Below are 21,608 nucleotides of genomic sequence, written 5' to 3' on the forward strand. Positions count from 1 at the left end.
CTTATAGATGGTCCCCCTCTTTCCCCCCTCCCTTATAGATGGTCCCCCTCTTTCCCCCCTCCCTTATAGATGGTCCCCTTCCCCCCCCCATAGATGGTCCCCCTCTTCCCCCTCCCTTATAGATCGTCCCCCCCCCTTATAGATGGTCCCCCTCTTTCCCCCCTCCCTTATAGATGGTCCCCTTCTCCCCCCTATAGATGGTCCCCCTCTTCCCTCTCCCCCTCCCTTATAGATGGTCTCCCCTTATAGATCGTCCCCCTCTTTCCCCCCTCCCTTATAGATCGTCCCCCTCTTTCCCCCCTCCCTTATAGATCGTCCCCCTCTTTCCCCCCTCCCTTATAGATGGTCCCCCTCTCCCCCCCCCCCCCCCCCCCCCCCCCCCCCTGCACAGCAGATAAAACAAAAAACAGCACACAACTCACCTGCCCTCCGTTCCCCCGTCGAGCCTCTCTGGTCTTGTCCCGGGTGATGCGCGGCTGCCGGAGGTGTCCCGTCCTGTCCCCGGCAGCGCGCGCATCACAGATCTCCCCATGCGCCTGCGGCTGTGACTTCCGGCGCACGGGGAGCTCTCTGATGCGCGCGCTGCCGGGGACAGGACGGGACACCTCCGGCAGCCGCGCATCACCCGGGGGACTAAAGGCTGCATTCCCACTTTCCGTGATCCTGACGGATCACGGACGTGGAATGCATGTACTGGGGACTGTATTCATAAGCGCCGCGCTGTAGTAACAGCACCGCGCGGCTGATTTAGTACAGCGCGGCGCTTATGAATACAGTCTCCCCCGCTCACAGCATCTCATTACAGATACTGCCCGGGGGCGGGGGGGCTCCAGTACATGGTACAGTCAGTGGCGGATTATAATGTGGGCGGCCGCCGAACCGCTCATATTATAATCTGCCACTGAATGCCGCCCCCATGGTGACAGCTGGTGGCGCCGCCTGAGGCAGACGATTCAGGTCGCCTCATGATTGCGGCGCCCCTGCTTGGTGTAGTAGTAAGTGCAGGGAAAAAAAGCATGTTATAAGAATTTCACGTAATAAGTGTATATTGGGGATTTGTAAAACTTTTGGGGAGCAATACAATATTTTAATAAAAATTTTCACCAGACTTTTCTTTTAATATAAGGCATCCCCACAAAAATAAGGCATCCCCCGAACGTAAGACCCCCACTGCGACCAGGGTTATGCGGGTTTGTGATGACAACTACTATACAGTGCATCATAAATGTTCTTTTTTTTTGTTTTTGTTTTTTTTCAACAATTACTGTGTTGGAAAAATAAGACATCCCTTGAAAATAAGGGCCCTATTCCACCGGACGATTATCGTTAGCATAATCGTTAACGATTAACGATCTCAAACGACCGCTATTGCGAAAGACCTGAAAACGTTCACTCATTTCCATGGAACGATAATCGTTACTTATGATCGTAATTGCGATCGTTTCTTCTTCCGTATTTCTTCGCTATTGCGTTCGTATCTATTGCGAACGACCGAACGATGTCTTATTCAATGCGAACGATTTGCGAACGTTTTGCGAACGAGCAACGATAAAAATAGGTCCAGGTCTTATAAAGCGATCAACGATTTCTCGTTCGGTCGTTAATCGTTACTGCATTTCAACCGAACGATTATCGTTTAGATTCGAACGATTTAACGATAATCTGAACGATAATCGTCCAGTGGAATAGGGCCCTAAGACATAGCGCATCTTTGGGAGCAAAAATTAATATAAGACACTGTCTTATTTTCTGGGAAACACGTTATATATATACATACTAGGACTACAGACCCGGACGCCATACCTCACAATCCCAATGAATAGAACCGGATAGGATCCGGACGTCTCCTTATCTGCACAGGCATATCTAGGAAGGAAAGAACCAGCATCTAGGAACCTCCCAGGCTGACCTATACCTTTTCTTATGGACCAGGGTACATAAAGGGTGAATCATACCCTCCAATGCTTTCCCTTATCTCAGGGATTGATACCTCACACAAGAGACGTTTCATATATCGTGGCGAACACTCGTACAGCCATGCTCACCTTTTATTAGTGTATCCTTCTGGGCACTCACTATGTGGCCCTAGATATACAACATCCTAAGGTACACAGCTACTCCCTAGGGTCATCCAGCATCCTACCTCACACGGCAATTGTCTTTATACATCTACTCTTCTGGGAAAAGATATCTGCACAGCCTACAGTGACCTTCCCTACCTCTGATGATGTCAGTAAAATAACATTTGACGCACTATTTCCCTGAGGAACCCAGGACCACTGACTGGGGGAAACATGTTGGAAACAGGGTCAAAAACAACTCCACACATCGTTGGGTTGACCATACAAGATGTCCAAAATTTTGTAATCTATATAATAAAAATCAAAGTCTATCTGTCTGTCTGTCTGTCCCAAATAGACTTCCAAACGCCTGAACTGTTTGACCCCAAATTTGGCACACAGATACATTGGGTGCCCGGGAAGGTTTTAGCGAAGGTCCCGTCCCCGCCAGATGTACAGGAGGGGAGGGGGAGGGGAAAGAGCGGCGCCCCATAGAGATGAATGGGAAAATCTCCTCACTGCAAACACAGGTGATATAATTAGCTGCAGCAGACACGGCAGTTGGAGCCTTAGCAACCAATAGGATTACTGCTTTCATTTTCACAGGGAGCAATGGTTGCTAGGGCAGCTGCCTCACAACATCCACAGTAATAACTGGTAGACCCCCTACTCCATCTATACAGTATATGTATACAGGGCCCCCTACTCCATCTATACAGTACATGTATATACAGGACCCCCTACTCCATGTATACAGGACATGTATATACAGGACCCCCTACTCCATCTATACAGTACATGTATATACAGGACCCCCTACTCCATCTATACAGTACATGTATATACAGGGCCCCCTACTCCATCTATACAGTACATGTATATACAGGACCCCCTACTCCATCTATACATTACATGTATACAGGACCCCCTACTCCATCTATACAGTACATATATATACAGGGCCCCCTACTCCATCTATATAGTACATGTATATACAGGGCCCCCTACTCCATCTATACAGTACATGTATATACAGGGCCCCCTACTCCATGTATACAGGACATATATATACAGGACCCCCTACTCCATCTATACAGTACATATATATATACAGGGCCCCCTACTCCATCTATATAGTACATGTATATACAGGGCCCCCTACTCCATCTATACAGTACATGTATATACAGGACCCCCTACTCCATCTATACAGTACATGTATACAGGACCCCCTACTCCATCTATACAGTACATGTACTGTATATACAGAACCCCCTACTCCATCTATACAGTACATATATATACAGGACCCCCTACTCCATCTATACAGTACATATATATACAGGGCCCCCTACTCCATCTATATAGTACATGTATATACAGGGCCCCCTACTCCATCTATACAGTACATGTATATATACAGGGCCCCCTACTGCATCTATACAGTACATGTATATACAGGGCCCTCTACTCCATCTATACAGTACATGTATATACAGGGCACTACAGGTATACCATACTGTGACAGGATAACACTGCCATACCAGACCGGACCAATACCGCCAAACTGTGACTGGATAACACCATCATATCAGACCTGCCCAATACCGCCATACTGTGACTGGATGACACTGCCACACCAGACCTGACCAATACCACCATACTGTGACTGGATAACACTGCCATACCAGACCTGACCAATACCGCCAAACTGTGACTGGATAACACCATCATATCAGACCTGCCCAATACCGCCATACTGTGACTGGATAACACCATCATATCAGACCTGCCCAATACCGCCATACTGTGACTGGATAACACCGCTATACCAGACCTGACCAATACCACCATACCATGACTGGATAACACCGCCACACCAGACCTGACCAATACTACCATACTCTGACAGGGTAACACTGTCATAACACACCTGACCAATACCACCATACTATGACTGGAAAAAACTGCTATACCAGACCTGACCAATACCTCCATACTGTAACTGAATAACACTGCCATACCAGACCTGACCAATACCGCCATACTATGACTGGATAACATTGCCATACCAGACCTGACCAATACTGCCATACTGTGACTGGATAACACTGCCATACCACACCTTACCAATACCGCCATACTGTGACTGGATAACTCCACTATACCAGACCTGACCAATACCGCCACATTGTGACTGGAGAAGACCGCCACACCAGACCTGACCAATACCGCCATACTGTGACTCGATAACACCGCCATACCAGACATGACCAATACCGACACACTGTGACTAAATAGCACTGCCGTACCAGACCTGACCAATACAGCCATACTGTGACTGGATAACACCGCTATACCAGACCTGACCAATACCGCCATACCCCCCTCGAAAAGACACCAGATTTTCTGGCAAGTGTGAACAGGAGGGTACTGGCCCTCTGCAAGGTGCTACCCTACTCACCAGACCATGGGTGCCTAATGGTAAATACGACCCTACAGGTCACTACAGGTATACAGGACTATACAGGACACTACAGGTATACAGGACCCCAAAACTATACACTACAGGTGCACGGGACCTCCACCAACTATATACTACAGGTATACAGGACCCCACACTTTACACTACAGGTATACAGGACCCCAAAACTATACACTACAGGTATACAGGACCTCCACCAACTATATACTACAGGTATACAGGACCCCAAACTATACACTACAGGTATACATGACCCCAAAACTATACACTACAGGTATACAGGAACTCCATCAACTATATACTACATGTATATCGGACCCCAAACTTTACACTACAGGTATACAGGACCTACACCAACTCTATACTACAGGTATACAGCACCTTCACCAACTTTATACTACAGGTATACAGGACCCCAAAGCTATATACTACAGGTATAAAGGAACTCCACCAACTATATACTACAGGTATATAGGACCCCAAACTATACACTACATGTATACAGGACCTCCACCAACTCTATACTACAGTTATAAAGGACCCTCAAACTTTGCACTACAGGTATACAGGACCCTCAAACTATAAACTACAGGTATACAAGACCTCCACCAACTATAGATTACAGGTATACAGCACCAACTATATACTACAGGTATACAGCACCCCCGAACTATACAGTACAGGTATACAGAACCTTCACCAACTGTACACTGCAAGTATACAGGACCTCCCTCAACTATACACTACAGGTATACAGCCCCCCCCAACTACACACTACAGGTATACAGGACCCCCCCAACTATACACTATAGGTATACAGTCCCCCCCCAACTATGCACTACAGATATGCGAGACACCTAAAAACAATACATTGTGGGTATACAGAACCCCTCCAACTATGCACTACAGGTATACACTAATTACACTGATTAACTCAGATGAAACAATACCTTTAGCTTGGCCTCCTGGGCACCTAAGAAAAATCTAATTAACACACTGACACTTTATACCCGGGCAGCCTCGGGTACATTTTCTAGTGATTTATAACTATTGATTGCTGGAAGGGTATACATCCCACCATACATCTAAACATTTGAGGTCACATGTAACCACATACCCATATACCCTTCACAACACATCTTCTTTTTAGGTTATGTATGTATAAGATACCATCACTACTGTATTTTTGTATTTTGCATCCCTTTATCCTACTAAAATAAGAGAAATAGAAATTGCACTTTTTATTTTTAGTTTGATTTTTGTTTAAGACAATATGTAAAATGTTTTATTCTTGAAGCATAATGGGTTAGTACATAATACATGAGTACCACATGGCACATGTACTGTTCCCATCAGCTGGCAGCTATATCACACAGCTTAGCAACCCACCACTTTGCTATAGTAACATATAAACTGAAAAAAGAATCCTGTTTCTGTTCTACAAATGCCCTGTCCCTGGGAATGAAATGCGTCGGTATGACACACTGTACGCTTACTAGGCTTCCCACCTCCGCATGAATAATATATCATCTTTATTTTGCATTTCGATATCTATATTTCTCTCTTATAATAATTGTACTGCTGTCATCCAGTCATAAGAAGATTTATTCTATCCAAACCTCCGGTATATATATAGATATATGCAATGGGGGGACTTTTTCAACATTGGCATCTCATAGGTCAGTCCTAAGTAGTGTTCAGTGGACCTGTCAAACTGTTCGGGGTCGGCGACATTCTGCGGACCCAAACACTTAGCATCCGATTCCTTGTGGCTGCAGAAATTGTATGCCATGGCCGTTCCTAGCAGACCTAAGGTCAGCATCCAACTTCTGCAGTTGCAGGGAATCAAATGCCAAGCATTCGGGTTCAGAGAATGTTGCTGGTCTCGAACAGTTTGACAGGTCCGCTCAACAGTAGTCCTAGTGGTGTAAGATGGACTAGATATATTAGTAGGTGGGATTCACAGGCCTCAGACTAAGGGAGTTCCCATAATACAGACCTCAGACTAGACCTGCAGATACTCACCTCTTCAAGTCTTCTTCACCCCAGCATCAGGGCATTGTCTGCAGCGCCCTATGGAGTGAAAAGGACTGTAGAAACAGGGAGAGGTGAGTACTGTATATGTAAAAAAAAGTGGATCCTTTGAGCTTTGCTAGCACTTCTGGGAATCTGAAAAATCTTATATTCTGGGAGTTTTTTTTCTGGATACTCTAGGAGAGTTTCCGAGCATACCTGAACCCTATTACCCATGTATGCTACAGTGTGTTTTTATGTTTACAGGATAAAAAAAGAGAGATTAGCCAGAGACGGTGATGATAGGTTTACAGATTGAGGCTGCGTTCACACTACGTATATTTCAGTCAGTATATTTCAGTCAGTATTGCAACTAAAACCAGGAGTGGATTAAAAACACAGAAAGGATCTGTTCACACAATGTTGAAATTGAGTGGATGGCCGCCATATAATGGCAAATATTTGCTGTTATTTTAGAACAATGGCTGTTATATTGAAATAATGGCCGTTATTTACTGTTATATGGCGGCCATCCACTCAATTTCAACATTGCGTGAACAGATCCTTTCTGTGTTTTTAATCCACTCCTGGTTTTGGTTGCAATACTGACTGAAATATACTGACTGAAATAAACGTAGTGTGAACACAGCCTAAATGCCATTTTAAATAATGGTAGCCAAGCCAACAACACTATTACTGCAATTTATACAAGTCCCCGTACCTATGAGATGTAGCGCGTTTGGTGACTTGGGCAACTTTATTTTGCAAAGCTCTCAGGCAGTTTCTATGGAAACAGCATGGAAAAGTAATGGTGGACGGGAAATGTAGGTCACTTTTTGGATCCATCTTGTTTATTTAATTCCAGATACCTGTGGAAACCTGAACAATTCACTGCTATTTCTGCTGTTAGAAAATGTATAGGTCAAATGTATTCTGTATCTTGCCTCAACTGGTTATTTTCTGTATTCAGCTCTAGGGAATAAGCAAGTATATCACTGAGCAGAGGATTACACCTAGCATTTAAAGTGTATCTACACTACTTATTGTGAAGAATGTGGTAGTCAGGGCAGAGCATAGCTTCCTGCTTGTCTGTACACAATGGGGAAATATTCAAAAACTTCAGTGTATACTTAGATTTTACAGTCCAAAAATGTGCCAAAATTTGAAATATTGGTGATTATGATTATGCAACTCCCATTAACATCAATGGAAGTATACAAATTCCGTAACTCATCCACTTTGCCTGTATTCAGCTTCCTGACCACCTTAGTTTGCCCCAACTAGACTGAAAGCCATGATTTTGCAAGATGGAAGGGCCCCTTTAAGAGGTATAAATAAATAAATAAATAAATATTCTTTACATAATATAAAAAAAATATAATAGAAATTCAAATGCCGCCCTACAAAATGAAAAAAAATAAAGGGTCAGATTATTTATTGGAAAAACTTTTTTTTAGGTAGTAGTGTCACTCCATACATGGTTTCTTTTTGATTTAATTGTACATTTTATGGTAAAATTAAGGATTTCATTATATAATATAATTGGTCCAAAAAACAATTGCACGGAAGGTGTTGTACATAGGAAAGTAAAAGAATTATTGATTTCATAATATTGTGCATAAAATACTATGGAAGTTGATCCCACTATATAAATAATGGTTTATGTCAGGGATGGGGAACCTTCAGTTCACCAACTGTTCCAAAGCTACAATACCCATCATGGGAATACCCATGATGGGAATTGTAGTTTTACAACAGCTGGAGGGCGGAAGGTTCCCCATCCCTGGTTTACATCTTTTATATCCATAAATACATGTTGTAATCCTATGGCAAATGTTTCTCCACAGTAGCAGACAAAAGTGTTAGCAAAATTGTATTTCTGAAAACGCGGACGGTGAAGTTACAAGGAGCGGCCTCTCTCATCTCCAATGGGCCATTAGGTAAGACATGATGAAGTACAGTGAGTGGCACATAGGGTCTGCAATGCTGGAAAGTAAGCACACTCTACATATGTTTTATAGGTTCTGTCAATTTTTGGAATATATTTCAAGGAGGAAAACTGTCGGCAAGTTTTAAACCAGTAAGTGTCCATGTGACTAACATTCTAACAAGAAAATATACAGTGCCACCCCTTTTCTCAGTTTGTGTGTGATATTACATTCTTTTCCATTGGTGCTGAGTTACAATCTTACACAGACTATAGTGCAGTTTCTGGAAGAAAGCAGCCAATTTTCCCAATCCTGGATAAACCCTTTAAGCAAGATTGCATTACATTCTGTCAGAATTAGCGGCCGATCCAAAAACTATTTTTCAGAATACATTGACCTAGCAGGTTATGCCAGGTGGTGTGAGATCTGAAACTCTCTATAGGGATGTGATATACCCCTAAAAGAGGAAGAAAGCTGACACTTTAGTGCCACCTATTGGACGTAGCTTCCCTGTAATCTGGTATCTAAGCCTTGACACCCAGATAAGATTTCTTTTTAGTCTGCTCTCTGCTGCCACCTCTGTCCGAGACAGAACTGTCCACAGTAGCAGCAAATTCCCATTGAAAACCTCTCCTGCTCTGGACAGTTCCTGTCTCAGCCAGAGATGTCAGCAGAGAGCACTGTGTCAGACTGAAAAAAAAAAAAACAACATTTCCTGCAGGACATACAGCAGCTGATAAGTATGGGAAGACTTAAGATTTTTTAAATGGATGTAAATGACAAATGTATATAACTTTCTGAACTTTCAGTTGATATGAATTTTTTTTTTTTTTTCGCTGGATAACCCCCTTTAACCCCTTAACGACATTGGGCGTAAATTTACGCCCTCGCGCCCTGGTACTTAACGCATTAGGGCGTAAATTTATGCCCGATGTTTCCCCGATCACTGTGTGTTCGCACACAGCGATCGGGGAAGATGGCCTGCTATAAATAATAGCAGGCCATCTTAGCTTCTCGGCACGGGGGGTGGTTAACACCCCCCGTTCTTACGATCGCCGATATTGGCTGATCAATTCAGATCAGCCAATAGCGGAGATCGGAATCTTTGATCGGACCCGATGACCCGGAAAAAATGGCGGCCGATGCTGTCCGAGGACGGCACCGACCGCCATTACTGTAAAAAGTATTGGTGGTCACGGTGCCACCGGCCCGATCGCCGTGAACAAAAATAGTAAATACCTGCTCTGGACCCCTCAGCTAGGTAGCTGAGGGGTCCAGAGCAGGTATTTGTACATTACTCACCTGCCGCGTCCTCCGTCTTTCCGTTGGGTCTTCGGCTATTTCCGGCGGTCCCCATCGGCTTTTTTCGGCTCCAGCCTCGTCTTTTTCCAGATTTTGCGCTCTGCTGCCCTCTAGCGGCTGATATGTGTAATACACTTATCAGCAGCTACAGGGATGTTCAGAATGTAGAAAAAGTTTTTGTTTTTTTTTTCCAAATTTTTTTTTTTTCTATTTTCCGCACCCTATCGCCGCTGAGTGTTGATCAGCATCGCACGAAAGTGCGCTGCTAATCAGCAACTCCTCCTTTTTGGCGTAGGGTGTTTTTTTTCTATATTCTACTGCCACGGTCTGCTGATAAGTGCCGCACATAAGTGCGGCATTTATCAGCAACTCCTTTGTTGGCGTAGGTTTTTATTTTATACTTACTGTAAAAAAACACGTAAAAAACACTACATTACACCACACTACATTGAATAAAGTTTGACACTACACCACTACATACCCCATATACTAGTCCCCGTATAAAGATGGCCCCCAGGGTGTTTTCGGCGTCAGAGGGATACGTTATTGCCTCCGACACTGAAACAGCCAGTGAAGATGAATGGGGGATCCTTCTTTCCTCCATTCATCCTCATCATCCAGTGACGTGTCTGGGGGTAGCGTAGCGTACGCTGGCCCCCAGACAAGTCTTTTCCGCCAGTACCGTCCCAATAAGAGATGACGGTATGAAATTCTACAAACTCTGTGAGAGTACCTCAGGGTACACTTACAGATCCAGGGTACGTGCACACTGCGGAATGGCGAAGGATAACCCTTCGTGCATTCCGCAGCTGGCACCCGCCGGCGGACTAATGCATTTTCTAAATTCTGTCCCTTATTCCTATTTCAGGGGTCACGTTGATCCGGGGATTATTCTGATCGCCATTATGGAGTCGGGAAGGAATTTTTCCCCTGTGATGAGGCTACTGTCGTCTGCCTCACAAGGGTTTTTGCCATCCTCTGGATCAACACAGGTTGAATTTGATAGACACCTGTCATTTTCAACCTTATAAACCAATAATTGGCCTAATACCCCCAAATAAATTAGAATTGTCCCTTTTCCCCAGCTAAATAGGTATGGCCGCCATTCCCATTAGAGATTTGCCATGATGCAATTACAAAGCCTCTGTGCTGCCAGGACAGTAGAAACCCCCCACAAGTGACCCCATTCTGGAAACTACACCCCATAAGGAATCTAACAAGGGGGGCAGCGGGGATATGGCCCCCTGGTGACGGACACATTTGGGACGTGAAAATGAAAAAAATTTTATTTTTTATTTTCTCGGCACATGTTCTACGTAAGTGCCCGTCACCAGTGGGGTCCATATGCTCACTGCACCCCTTGTTAGATTCCTTATGGGGTGTAGTTCCCAGAATGGGGTCACTTGTCGGGGGTTTCTACTGACCTGGCAGCACAGGAGCTTTGTAATTGCGACATGGCCTCCATCCTCCATTCCAGCCTCTAAATGGCGCTCTGTCCCTTTGGTGGCTTGCCCTCTGCCCATATGGCACATTATGTCCACATGTGGGGTATTTTCGTACTCAGGGGAAATTACCCTACACGTTTTGTGTTCATTTTCTTTTTTAACCCCTTGTGGAAATGGAAAAAATCAAGGCTAGACCAACATTTAGTGTAATTTTTGTAAAATTTTTACTCTAAATCATTAATCTTGTCATGATTTTTTCATTTTCACAAGGGGCTAAAAGATTAAAAAAAAACACTAAATGTGTAGCGCAATTTCCTCTGAGTACGGAAATACCCCACATGTGGACATAAAGCGCCATGCGGGCAGGGCCGGTTTTAGACTAGATGTGGCCCTGGGCAAAGTTGAAGGTGGGGCCCCAAATGCTGAAATATTTTAGCAACAATTTAAGGTCCCCATACATGTTACTCTTTTGTTGGTGGTACCTGTTGCTCCTGGTGGGTTTGGCCATCAGCGTAAGGTGTATGGGGCTCTCTGGACAGTCCTCTGACAGATGATATCAGTGGACATAGGGGGTCAAGCTTGATGGAAAATCAACGCCCAACCTCTTTGTTCTCAGAGAGATAAGCCGCCATCAGATCTGTATGGCTATGGCTTTCCCCTCTCATAGAGAACACAGGAACACTCAGATGTGCCAAATTTCTGTGTATGGGGAGGACAGGACCGGATGGGACAGATAATTGTCAGCTGAAGGAATGTTCAGCCAGCAGTTATTGGAAGTGTACGGCCACTTTTAAGGCCATATTACACGGCCTGATATTCTGCAGAAGTGAGCGCCAATCTTGTAGAATGGAGCTCGCTTAGAGAGCCTACTACATGGCTCTTTTATGATGCAGCAAAAGCTATGGAGGAGATTTATCAAACTGGTGTAAAGAAGAATTGGCTCAGTTGCCCCTAGCAACCAATCAGATTCCACCATCTTAGAATGTGAGTAATGAATGGTGGAATCTGATTGGTTGCTAGGGGCAACGGAGCCAGTTTCACTTTACACCATGTTTGATAAATCTCCCCCTATGTGTATATATACAGTATATCATTAGTGATGTGTGTGCAATCCTTGCTGTATAAAGTAAACAATAAAGATATATACTACCTGATCACGTTCCCTGGTGCCCTCAGGCCTTGTCTGTGATATATACTACCTGATCATGTTCCCCAGTGTCCTCACAGAACGATAGCGTCCTGATTCGGACTATTTTCGCTCCATGTATTAGGCCCCTTACTCAGTTCAGATGGTTACATGCCGGGACTGCCGCTATATGCCAGGACTGCCCCTACATGTCAGGACTGCCACTATATGCCAGGACTGCCCCTACATGTCAGGACTGCCCATACATTCTGGGACTGCCGCTACATGCCAGGACTGCCCCTACATGCCGGGACTGCCGCTACATGCCGGGACTGCCGCTACATGTCAGGACTGCCCCTACATTCTGGGACTGCCGCTACATGTCAGGACTGCCCCTAAATGCCAGGACTGCCGCTACATTATGGGACTGCCAGTACATGCCAGGACTGCCGCTAGTGGTGTAAACACAAGAACTATTTATATGAATTGCCTTAAAAAAATAAAATAAAAAAATCACTATAATCAGGACCAAATATTACCTCCATACAGTTATTGAAGAAAACTTTACTATATATAGGCCAATATTACCACCATAAAGTGACCGCCCCATAATGACTCTATATATACACTATTTACAGACCAATATTACCACCATAAAGTGACCGCCCCATAATGACTCTATATACACTATATACAGACCAATATTACTGCCATAGAGTGACCACCGCATGACTCTATATACACTATATACAGACCAATATTACCGCTATAGACTTTCCACTGTATAATGAATGACTCTTTATACACTGTATACAGACCAATATTATGTGGCGATCACTCTATGGCTGTACTTTTGGTCTGTATATAGTGTATATATAGAGTCATTATGTGGTGGTCACTGTATGGCGGTAATATTGGTCTGTATATAGTGTCATTATGTGGTAGTCAATCTATGGCAGTAATGACTATATATACACTATATACAGAACAATATTAATGCCAAAGAGTGACCACTGCATAATGACACTTTATACAGACCAATATTACCGCCATAGAGTGACCGCCACATAACTCTATATACACACTATATACAGACCAATATTACCGCCATAGACTGACCACCACATAATGACTCTGTATCCAGACCAATATTATGTGGCGATCACTCTATGGCTGTACTTTTGGTCTGTATATAGTGTATATAGTCATTATGTGGTGGTCACTGTATGGCGGTAATATTGGTCTGTATATAGTGTCATTATGTGGCAGTCAATCTATGGCAGTAATGACTATATATACACTATATACAGACCAATATTACCAGCATACAGTGACCACCACCTAAGGACTGAATACCACCTTATTATTTTTCTCAATAAAATACACCGTATTGCCTTATATACATAGGAGCTGCAGCCAATCAGCGGCCTCAGTGATCACCGGCAGCAATTACATAGGACTGATGAGGCCAGAGAATGGCTGCAGCTCCTATATACAGTCTATTCACCTCAACACTTGGGAGTCAGCAGTGCTAACTCACACACTAATATATATATATATATATATATATATATATATATATATATACATACACTCACACATCCATGAAAACACATTATACAGATACAAACCATCCAGTCCATACACTATACACAGGACATGTAACACACACTACATTCATCCATTATACGCTTACATTCATACACATTACACACTACATATACAGTATACTTACTCTGTCTAGCATGTTGGGTGTAGTGGTGAATCCCCCTCATGTACCATGCAGCAGGCTGTCATCCTCTCCTCCATCGTCCCGACAGCTCCACACCAGAGGAGGAAGTCATGTGCAGTAAGAGGAGCTGGAGGGGGAGGGGGAGCTACACACACACGGAGCAGACACCAAGCAGCGTCCTGCAGCCTCTGCGTGACCCCTGATAGCAGCAGCCAGGGATCACGGCCAGACGCTGCAGGACGCTCTCCTACTGGAACTGCGGGAGGGGGCCCCTGGGGGATGGGGGCCCTGGGCATTTGCCCTGCTTGCCCCCCCCTAACGCCGGCCCTGCATGCGGGTGCAGGGTAAGCCTCCAAAGGGAAGGAGCGCCATTTGGTTTTTGAAGGCTGGATTTGAATGGAATGGATTTCGAGGGGCCATGTTGCATTCAAAAGGCCCCTGTGTTGCCAAGACAGTTGAAACCCCCCACAAGTGACCCCATTATGGAAACTACACCCCTCAGGGAATGTAACAAGGGGTGTAGTGAGCATATGGACCCCACTGGTGATGGGCACAAATGTGGAACAATGTGGCGTGAAAATGAAATATTACATTTTTTACACTATAATGTAGGTTTAGCCTTGAATTTATCATTTTCACAAGGGTTTAAAATAGGAAAAAAAAAACTAAATGTGTAGAGCAATTTCCCCCGAGTCCGTAAATACCCCACATGTGGACATAAAGCGCCATGTGGGCGCAGGGCAAGCCTCCGAAGGGAAGGAGCGCCATTTGGATTTTGGAGGTTGGATTTGGCTAGAATGGATGATGAACGCCATGTCGCATTTACAGAGCCCTCGTGCTGCCAAAACACTGGAAACCCCCCACAAATGACCCCATTCTGGAAACTACACCCCTCAAGGAATCTAACAAGGGGTGCAGTGAGGATATTGACCCCTTGATGATGGGCACATTTGTGCCATGAAAGTGAAAAAATGAAAATATTCCCTTTCACATCACATTATTCCACATTTGTGCCCGTCACCAGTGGGGTCCATATGCTCACTGAACCCCTTGTTAGATTCCTTGAGGGGTGCAGTTTCCAGAATGGGGTCACTTGTGGGGGGTTTCCAGTGTCCTGGCAGCACGAGGGCTCTGTAAATGCGACATGGCCCTTGAAATCCTTTCCAGTGAAATTCAGCTTCCAAAAGCCAATTGGCGCTTCTTCCCTTTGGAGGCTCGTCCTGCGCCCCCTTGGCGCTTTATCGCCACATGTGGGGTATTTCCGTACTCGGGAGAAACTGCGCTACACATTTTGTGTCTTTTTTTTCCTCTTATCCCTTTAAGAAAATGAAAAATTGAAGGCTAGAACAACGTTTTTGTGTAAAAAATAAATTTTTCTTTTTTCACGCCATATTGTTCGGAAAATCTGTGAAGCACCTGTGGGGTGCAGATGCTCACTGCACCCCTTGTTACATTCCTTGAGGGGTGTAGTTTTCTAAATGGTATCCCTTTAGGGGTGTTTTTTAGGTTTTGGCACCCCAGAGCCTCTGCCAACCTGAAGTGGTACGGTCAAAAATGACCAAATATAACGGAGGCGTTGAAATTCACTAGGCGCTCCCTTATATCTGAGGCTTGTGGTTGTGTCAAATAGCGCAATAGGGCCACATATGGGGTATTTCTATAAACTGCAGAAACGGAGCAATCAATTTTGGGGTGCATTTCTCTGGTAATAGGTTTATAATTATGAAAAATATTGGATTAAAATAAAATCTCTGCACAGAAAATTAAAATTTTCAAATTTCTTACACACTTAGCTTTTATTTCTGTGACTCCCCTAAAGGGATAAAAAACTTTCTGGGTGTGCTTTTGCAGAGTGTGGGGGGTGCAGTTTCTGAAATGGGGTGCTTTGTGGGGCTTTCTAACACACAGGCCCCTCAAATACATTTTAAACCTGAACAGGTCCCTAAAAATATCGGATTTTGAAATTTTACTGAAAAATTGGAAATTTGCTGCTAATGTTTTAAGCTTCCTATTGTCTAAAAAAATGAAAGATCGTTTAACAAATGCCGCCAACATAAAGTAGACATGTTGTTAATGCTATTTAATATATAATTTATGTGGCATAACCATTTTCTGTATAAGCAAAAAAGTTTCAAAGTTGGAAAAATGCTTTTTTTCACATTTTTTCACGTTATTTGGTTTTTTTTTCATAAAGATTCGTTATGAGTATCGACTCCAATTTACCAGAAATGTAAAGTACAATATGTCACGAGAAAACAATCTCAGAATCAGCCGGATAGGTAAAAGCATCCCGAAGTTATTAATGAATAAAGTGACACTGGTCATATTCATAAAATTTGTCTCTGTCATTAAGGCCATTTCAGGCTCTGTCCTTAAGGGGTTAAGGAACTGCTTCATAGGTATTTCCCTTACCAAAAATAGTTCCCCAATTCCCTTATAAATAATTTCCCCTTCTGATTCTACTTTTAAAACTGCATTATATAAACCCGCTTCTCTTCCTTAAGTCTAGGACTGGGTGCCAGGTCAGCAGTCTTGCCGTGACTATGGACAACTCGCTGATGTTTGTGGCAGATTACATCGGATACATTTATGTTTATAATATTAAAGACTATGCTATCCAAGGACCCGAAAAAGATCGTCCGCCATGTAAGTACAATTAAGTATATTTATTGCAGACTTTTCAGTCTTACATCACAAGCAGTGCCCATGTCTGGTATAGCTATGGCCTTCTGTTATGCAGAACCTTTCTAAGCAAAGTATTATGTTAGGCAGGAATATCAAGAAGGTTACATAGCAGGTCCACCAGTGCCATTGTTTCTGCAGCGTATAAATAGATTTTTCCAGCCCTGAAACTAACCTGCTATTTGGGTTTTGCCAATATAATAAATATCAGGAGAATTTAAAAATTTAATTCCCTTACTACCAAGAAGATCATAGTGATCGGATATTTTTCTTACTGTGGAGGTGCCAAATAGTTCATATAGATTAATTATTCAAAAGCAAAACTCCCTTATGATTCTGCTACCACCAGGTCAAATTAAAGGGAACCTGTCATCACTTTCCTGCTGCTTGAACCACAAGTCAGGAAGGTCCCTGGTGGCTTCCTGTTTAGGTATAGGGAGAGATCTCCTGTTAGACAGAAACCACTCGGAATCTCTCCAATAATCTGTGGTTCAGGCATGATTACTATTTCCCTTTAAAGGTGTTGTCTGGGATAAAACAAATGATAGCCTAGTGACAGGATAGGCTGTTTGGTGCCCACATTACAGTGAGAACAGAGTCGGAAGCAGTTGACTCCATTCCCAGTGTAGTGGTGGCACCAGTGTACTGCAGCCTCAGCTCCTACTGAAGTGAACAGGAGCTGAGGCTGCAGTACACCAGTGCCACCGCTGCACGAGAAACAGAACCAAATACTTCTGGCTTCCAACACTGCTAATCAATTGTGCATAGGCTATCAATTGTTTTATCCCTGACAACCTCTTTAAAGAGGTACTATCAGCAGGTTCTGCCCAATGAATCTGCTGATATGCCCAATAAGCTCTTTACCTTATAACTGCACGGCTCTTAATCATTTTTCTCTTCTCCTCGGCATTTTGTTGATATTCCCTAATTGCCCCTATGCTATTCTGGGGTATCACCTGGAGCACCAGCTAGGCCCCCCAGCCCACCCCCTCCCATGCCGCCCACTTTGCATATATGAATATGCATAGTGGGCGGCCCGGAGCACCCCCTCGATACACCCAGCCCGCCCCCTCCCGTGCATATTCATATATATTGTGAATATTTATATATGCATAGTGGGCAGCACGGCAGGGGGCGGGCAGGGCAGCACAAGAGGGGGCCTGCTGGGAGGGTCGGAGGGTGGTACGGGCTGGCTACTATGCATATTCATATACTTATATATACTGGGGGCGGCATGGGAGGGGGCGGGCGGGCAGAGCCGTTGCTCCGGGCCAATGGGTGACTCCCAAGTGCTCCTAAACCCTGGATTAGCATAGGGGCAATTAGGGAATATCAACAAAATGCTGAGGAGAAGAGAAGAATGATTGAGGGTGGGTTCACACTACGCGGATAAGTTCCGACGGATTCCGTTGCTCGTACCCGCTCACGGCTGTGCGCATATCCGCCTGTCCCATAGACACCATTCTGAGGGCAAGCGAATTCTGCCATCCGCATGACATGTCAATTCTTTTGATGGATGGCGGAATCTGCCTGTGCATAGAATGGTGTCTATGGCATGGGCAGATATGCGCGCCAACGTGAGCGGGTACGAGCGACGGAATCCGTCGGAACTTATGGGCGTGGATATGGGCGTGGATTCCGCAGTTTGAACCCACCCTAACAGCAGTGTAGTTATAAGGTAAAGAGCTTCTGGGGCATATCAGATGGTTCATTGGGCAGAACCTGCTGATAGTACCGCTTTAAGCACAACAAAGTTACATTCAGTATGGTTTTTGCTGTTTTGAATTTCACATGAAATAGAAATGGCTGTATTAGGGTATACGCACACAATGTTGGCATTACGTGGCTCTTATAGGTTGGTATACAAAAAGGTATTTCTATCCATACTGTGGTGTAACTAGGGAATGACTGGTATTCTAACCAGTTTGAGTAACATAGTGCCGATAATAGGTATGACTATATCCTTTCTCTAATGTCTGCCTGTACACAAAGAGTTACATGCGTCTGTATAAGCTGTGTACAAGAAATAATAGAATTCTTTTGACAACAGTTTGAAGTGATAAAGTAATCGTTGCAAATGTGCAGCTAGGTCTTAGAACATCTCATATTTTCTACGGTGAATTATACAGCATAAAAATAACTAATAATAAGGGTTACACAGATCAGCAGAACGGTCCAGATGACAGGTCTGTTCTGTATATGAGAGTATTAGCAGTCACCTCAGAGCTCAGCCTGGGGCAATGTGCTTTTAAATTCCGTTAGAATACGGAGACTTCAAATATTCTCATTAGACGTGATATCATCGAGTCACCTGGGTCACGCGGCTTTCCAAGGGATTTTTACAGTTTTGTTGTTATCATACGTTACATGATTACAAAGTTAGTATGCTTGAAAAGTGACCCTTGTCCACAAAGTGCAACCAAGTAGGGTGGGGGATTTAGAAGAGGGGTAGGGGTAACAAGAATTTTTTACTTCTACATACGTATTAACGTCTAAGCTTGTGTAATGCTGATGTCACACAGTTTGTTTGTTTTTTAACTGCCCCTGCCATTTTTGTGCCAAAACCAGAAGTGGATCCAACAGGAAAGAGAAGTACAAGTCCTCCATTAATATTTTCTATCCTATTTGAATCCACTTTTGGCTTTGGCACAAAAACGGCCATGTGTGACAGAACTGTACTGTACCACGAAGCTTGGTGTCATCTGCAAAGATAGCTGTTAATTCCATCCTCTATATAATTAATAAACAAGCTAAACAGCAGGGGGCCCAGTACTGACCCTTGAGGTACACCACTTATAACTGGGGACCATTCAGAGGAGGAATCATTGACCACCACTCTGGATATAGCAGAGGTGCATAGACAGCAGTGCATCAGGGGAGCTATAGAAGATACATGTATTATGGACAGCAGTTATCTCTACTCTTTCTGTATTCCCTGTATAGGTTGGGGATTATTATCGGATCCTTGGAATAATATACTGTATGTGATGGTATGTCAGTAGGATTGTTAATGAATATTGGGCACAGCATTACTTCCTCCTTATTCTCAGGATTAGGGAAGGGAGAGCTGTATAGTCAAATCACTTTTTGAGATGGCAAAACTCAACTTCAACTAAATATTCTCCTCTCTATGATTATTACCAATATATCACCAGTACATGTTTCCTATCCCTGTAGTTATCAAGCACTGGAGGGCACATGTGGACATGGTTACAGAGTGAGTACCATTGCTGCACTTTTTTTCTGATTTGCATTGTATATTATTGAGAATATGTAGTTTATCAGGCACAGCGCCATATGTGTTGTAGTGACTGTGCCTGGTACTACAGCTCAATCCAAATCATTTTAAGTCTATGTCCACACATAGTATTTCCCTCAGCCTTTTTTCAACCAAAACCAGTAGTGGGTTGAAAACCCCAAAACTGTGCAAATCTTTCCATTATAATTTTGCCCTCTCAGTTCCACTCCTGATTTTGGTTGAAAAAAAAGATGAAGGAAATACTATGTGTGAACATAGCCTAAAACTAAAATTTAGGTCTTAATACAGCTAGATATCCATTTTCTTCCATGTTACAATCACAAATGTACAGGATATAATGAAGCTGCAATATAAGTTCTTTATCTGTCCATATGTGTGTGTCTGCAACTTGGAGTTTTGTGGTCTCCGGCCATTCCTCTGATAAATTATTACACAACCATACTACGCCATACCTAGACCCCTTAAGGTCTGAACCAATTTTCCTTTTTGCACTTTTGTTTTTTCCTCCTCGTGTTTAAAGGGGTTGTCCAGCAAAAATCTTTTCCTTTCAAATCAACTGGTGTCAGAAAGTTATATAGATTTGTAATTTACTTGTATTAAAAAATCTCAAGTCTTCCCATACTTATTAGATGCTTTATGTTCTTCATGAAATGTTTATATAATTTCCAGTCTGACACAGTGCTCTCTGCTGACATCTCTGGCCTAGACAGGAACTGTCCAGAGCAGGAGAAGTTTTCTATAGGGATTCATAGAAAACCGAGACAGAGTTCCTGTCTCGGACAGAGATGTCAGCAGAGAGCGCTGTGTCAGACTAAAAATAAAACAACATTTCATGCAGGACATACAGCAGCTTATAAGTATGGGAAGACTTGAGATTTTTTTTAATACAAGTGAATTACAAATCTATATAACTTTCTGATATCAGTTGATTTGAAAGAAAAAGATTTTCGCTGGACAACCCCTTTAAAAGGCCATAGTGCTTGTATTTTTTCACCTACAGACCCACATTGGCCCTTACTTTTTGCGTCACTAATTGTACTTCGCAATGAAAGACTTAATTTTTGTATAAAAACAAGCTGCAAGACTGGAAAAAATGTACATGTGTGGTAATATTGAAAATAAAATGCAATTTTTTTTTTGTGTTTACACCATTTACCCTATGGTAAAACTGACATGTTATATATGTTCCTCAAGTTGTTACAATTACAACAATATGTAACTTGCATAGCTTTTATTTTATTTGACAGCTTTTAAAAATTTTTAATCTTTTAAAAAAACTAAATGTTCCTCAAAATTGCTCTGTGACCATACTTATAGCGCTGTTATCCTTTGGTCTATGGGGCTGTGAGGAGTCATTTTTTGCACCATGACCTGTACTTTCTATCGCAACCTTGATTGCGCATATGAGACTTTGCATCAGCGATGGGATAATTTCAGGGCCGTCTTAACAGCATTATGGGCCCCTGGGCAGAGGTGCGAATTGGGCCCCCCCCCAACCGCCGCCATCAAATCCCCCACATCTTTGCATATAGTGCCCCCCATAGTAGCCAATTCCCCCATATAGTGCCCCCCATAG

The 21,608-nt window shown here is 43.4% G+C and overlaps 1 protein-coding gene across 2 annotated transcripts in view; it reads left to right on the forward strand.

Annotated features, from left to right (window-relative positions):
- LOC138793484 (cilia- and flagella-associated protein 337-like) overlaps window positions 1-21,608 on the forward strand; it is a 126,795-nt gene that overhangs the window by 81,741 nt on the left and 23,446 nt on the right. Inside the window, exons 23-26 of one of the 2 annotated variants that reach the window (XM_069972075.1) lie at window positions 8,406-8,498; window positions 8,580-8,638; window positions 16,596-16,737; window positions 19,951-19,990. In XM_069972075.1, coding sequence (XP_069828176.1) covers window positions 8,406-8,498; window positions 8,580-8,638; window positions 16,596-16,737; window positions 19,951-19,990 — 334 coding nt within the window. The remainder of the gene's footprint in view (window positions 1-8,405; window positions 8,499-8,579; window positions 8,639-16,595; window positions 16,738-19,950; window positions 19,991-21,608) is intronic. The other variant, XM_069972077.1, reaches the window with a different exon arrangement.

Source organism: Dendropsophus ebraccatus, chromosome 5 (genome assembly GCF_027789765.1).
Source record: "Dendropsophus ebraccatus isolate aDenEbr1 chromosome 5, aDenEbr1.pat, whole genome shotgun sequence".
NCBI classification, from domain to species: Eukaryota; Metazoa; Chordata; class Amphibia; order Anura; family Hylidae; genus Dendropsophus; species Dendropsophus ebraccatus.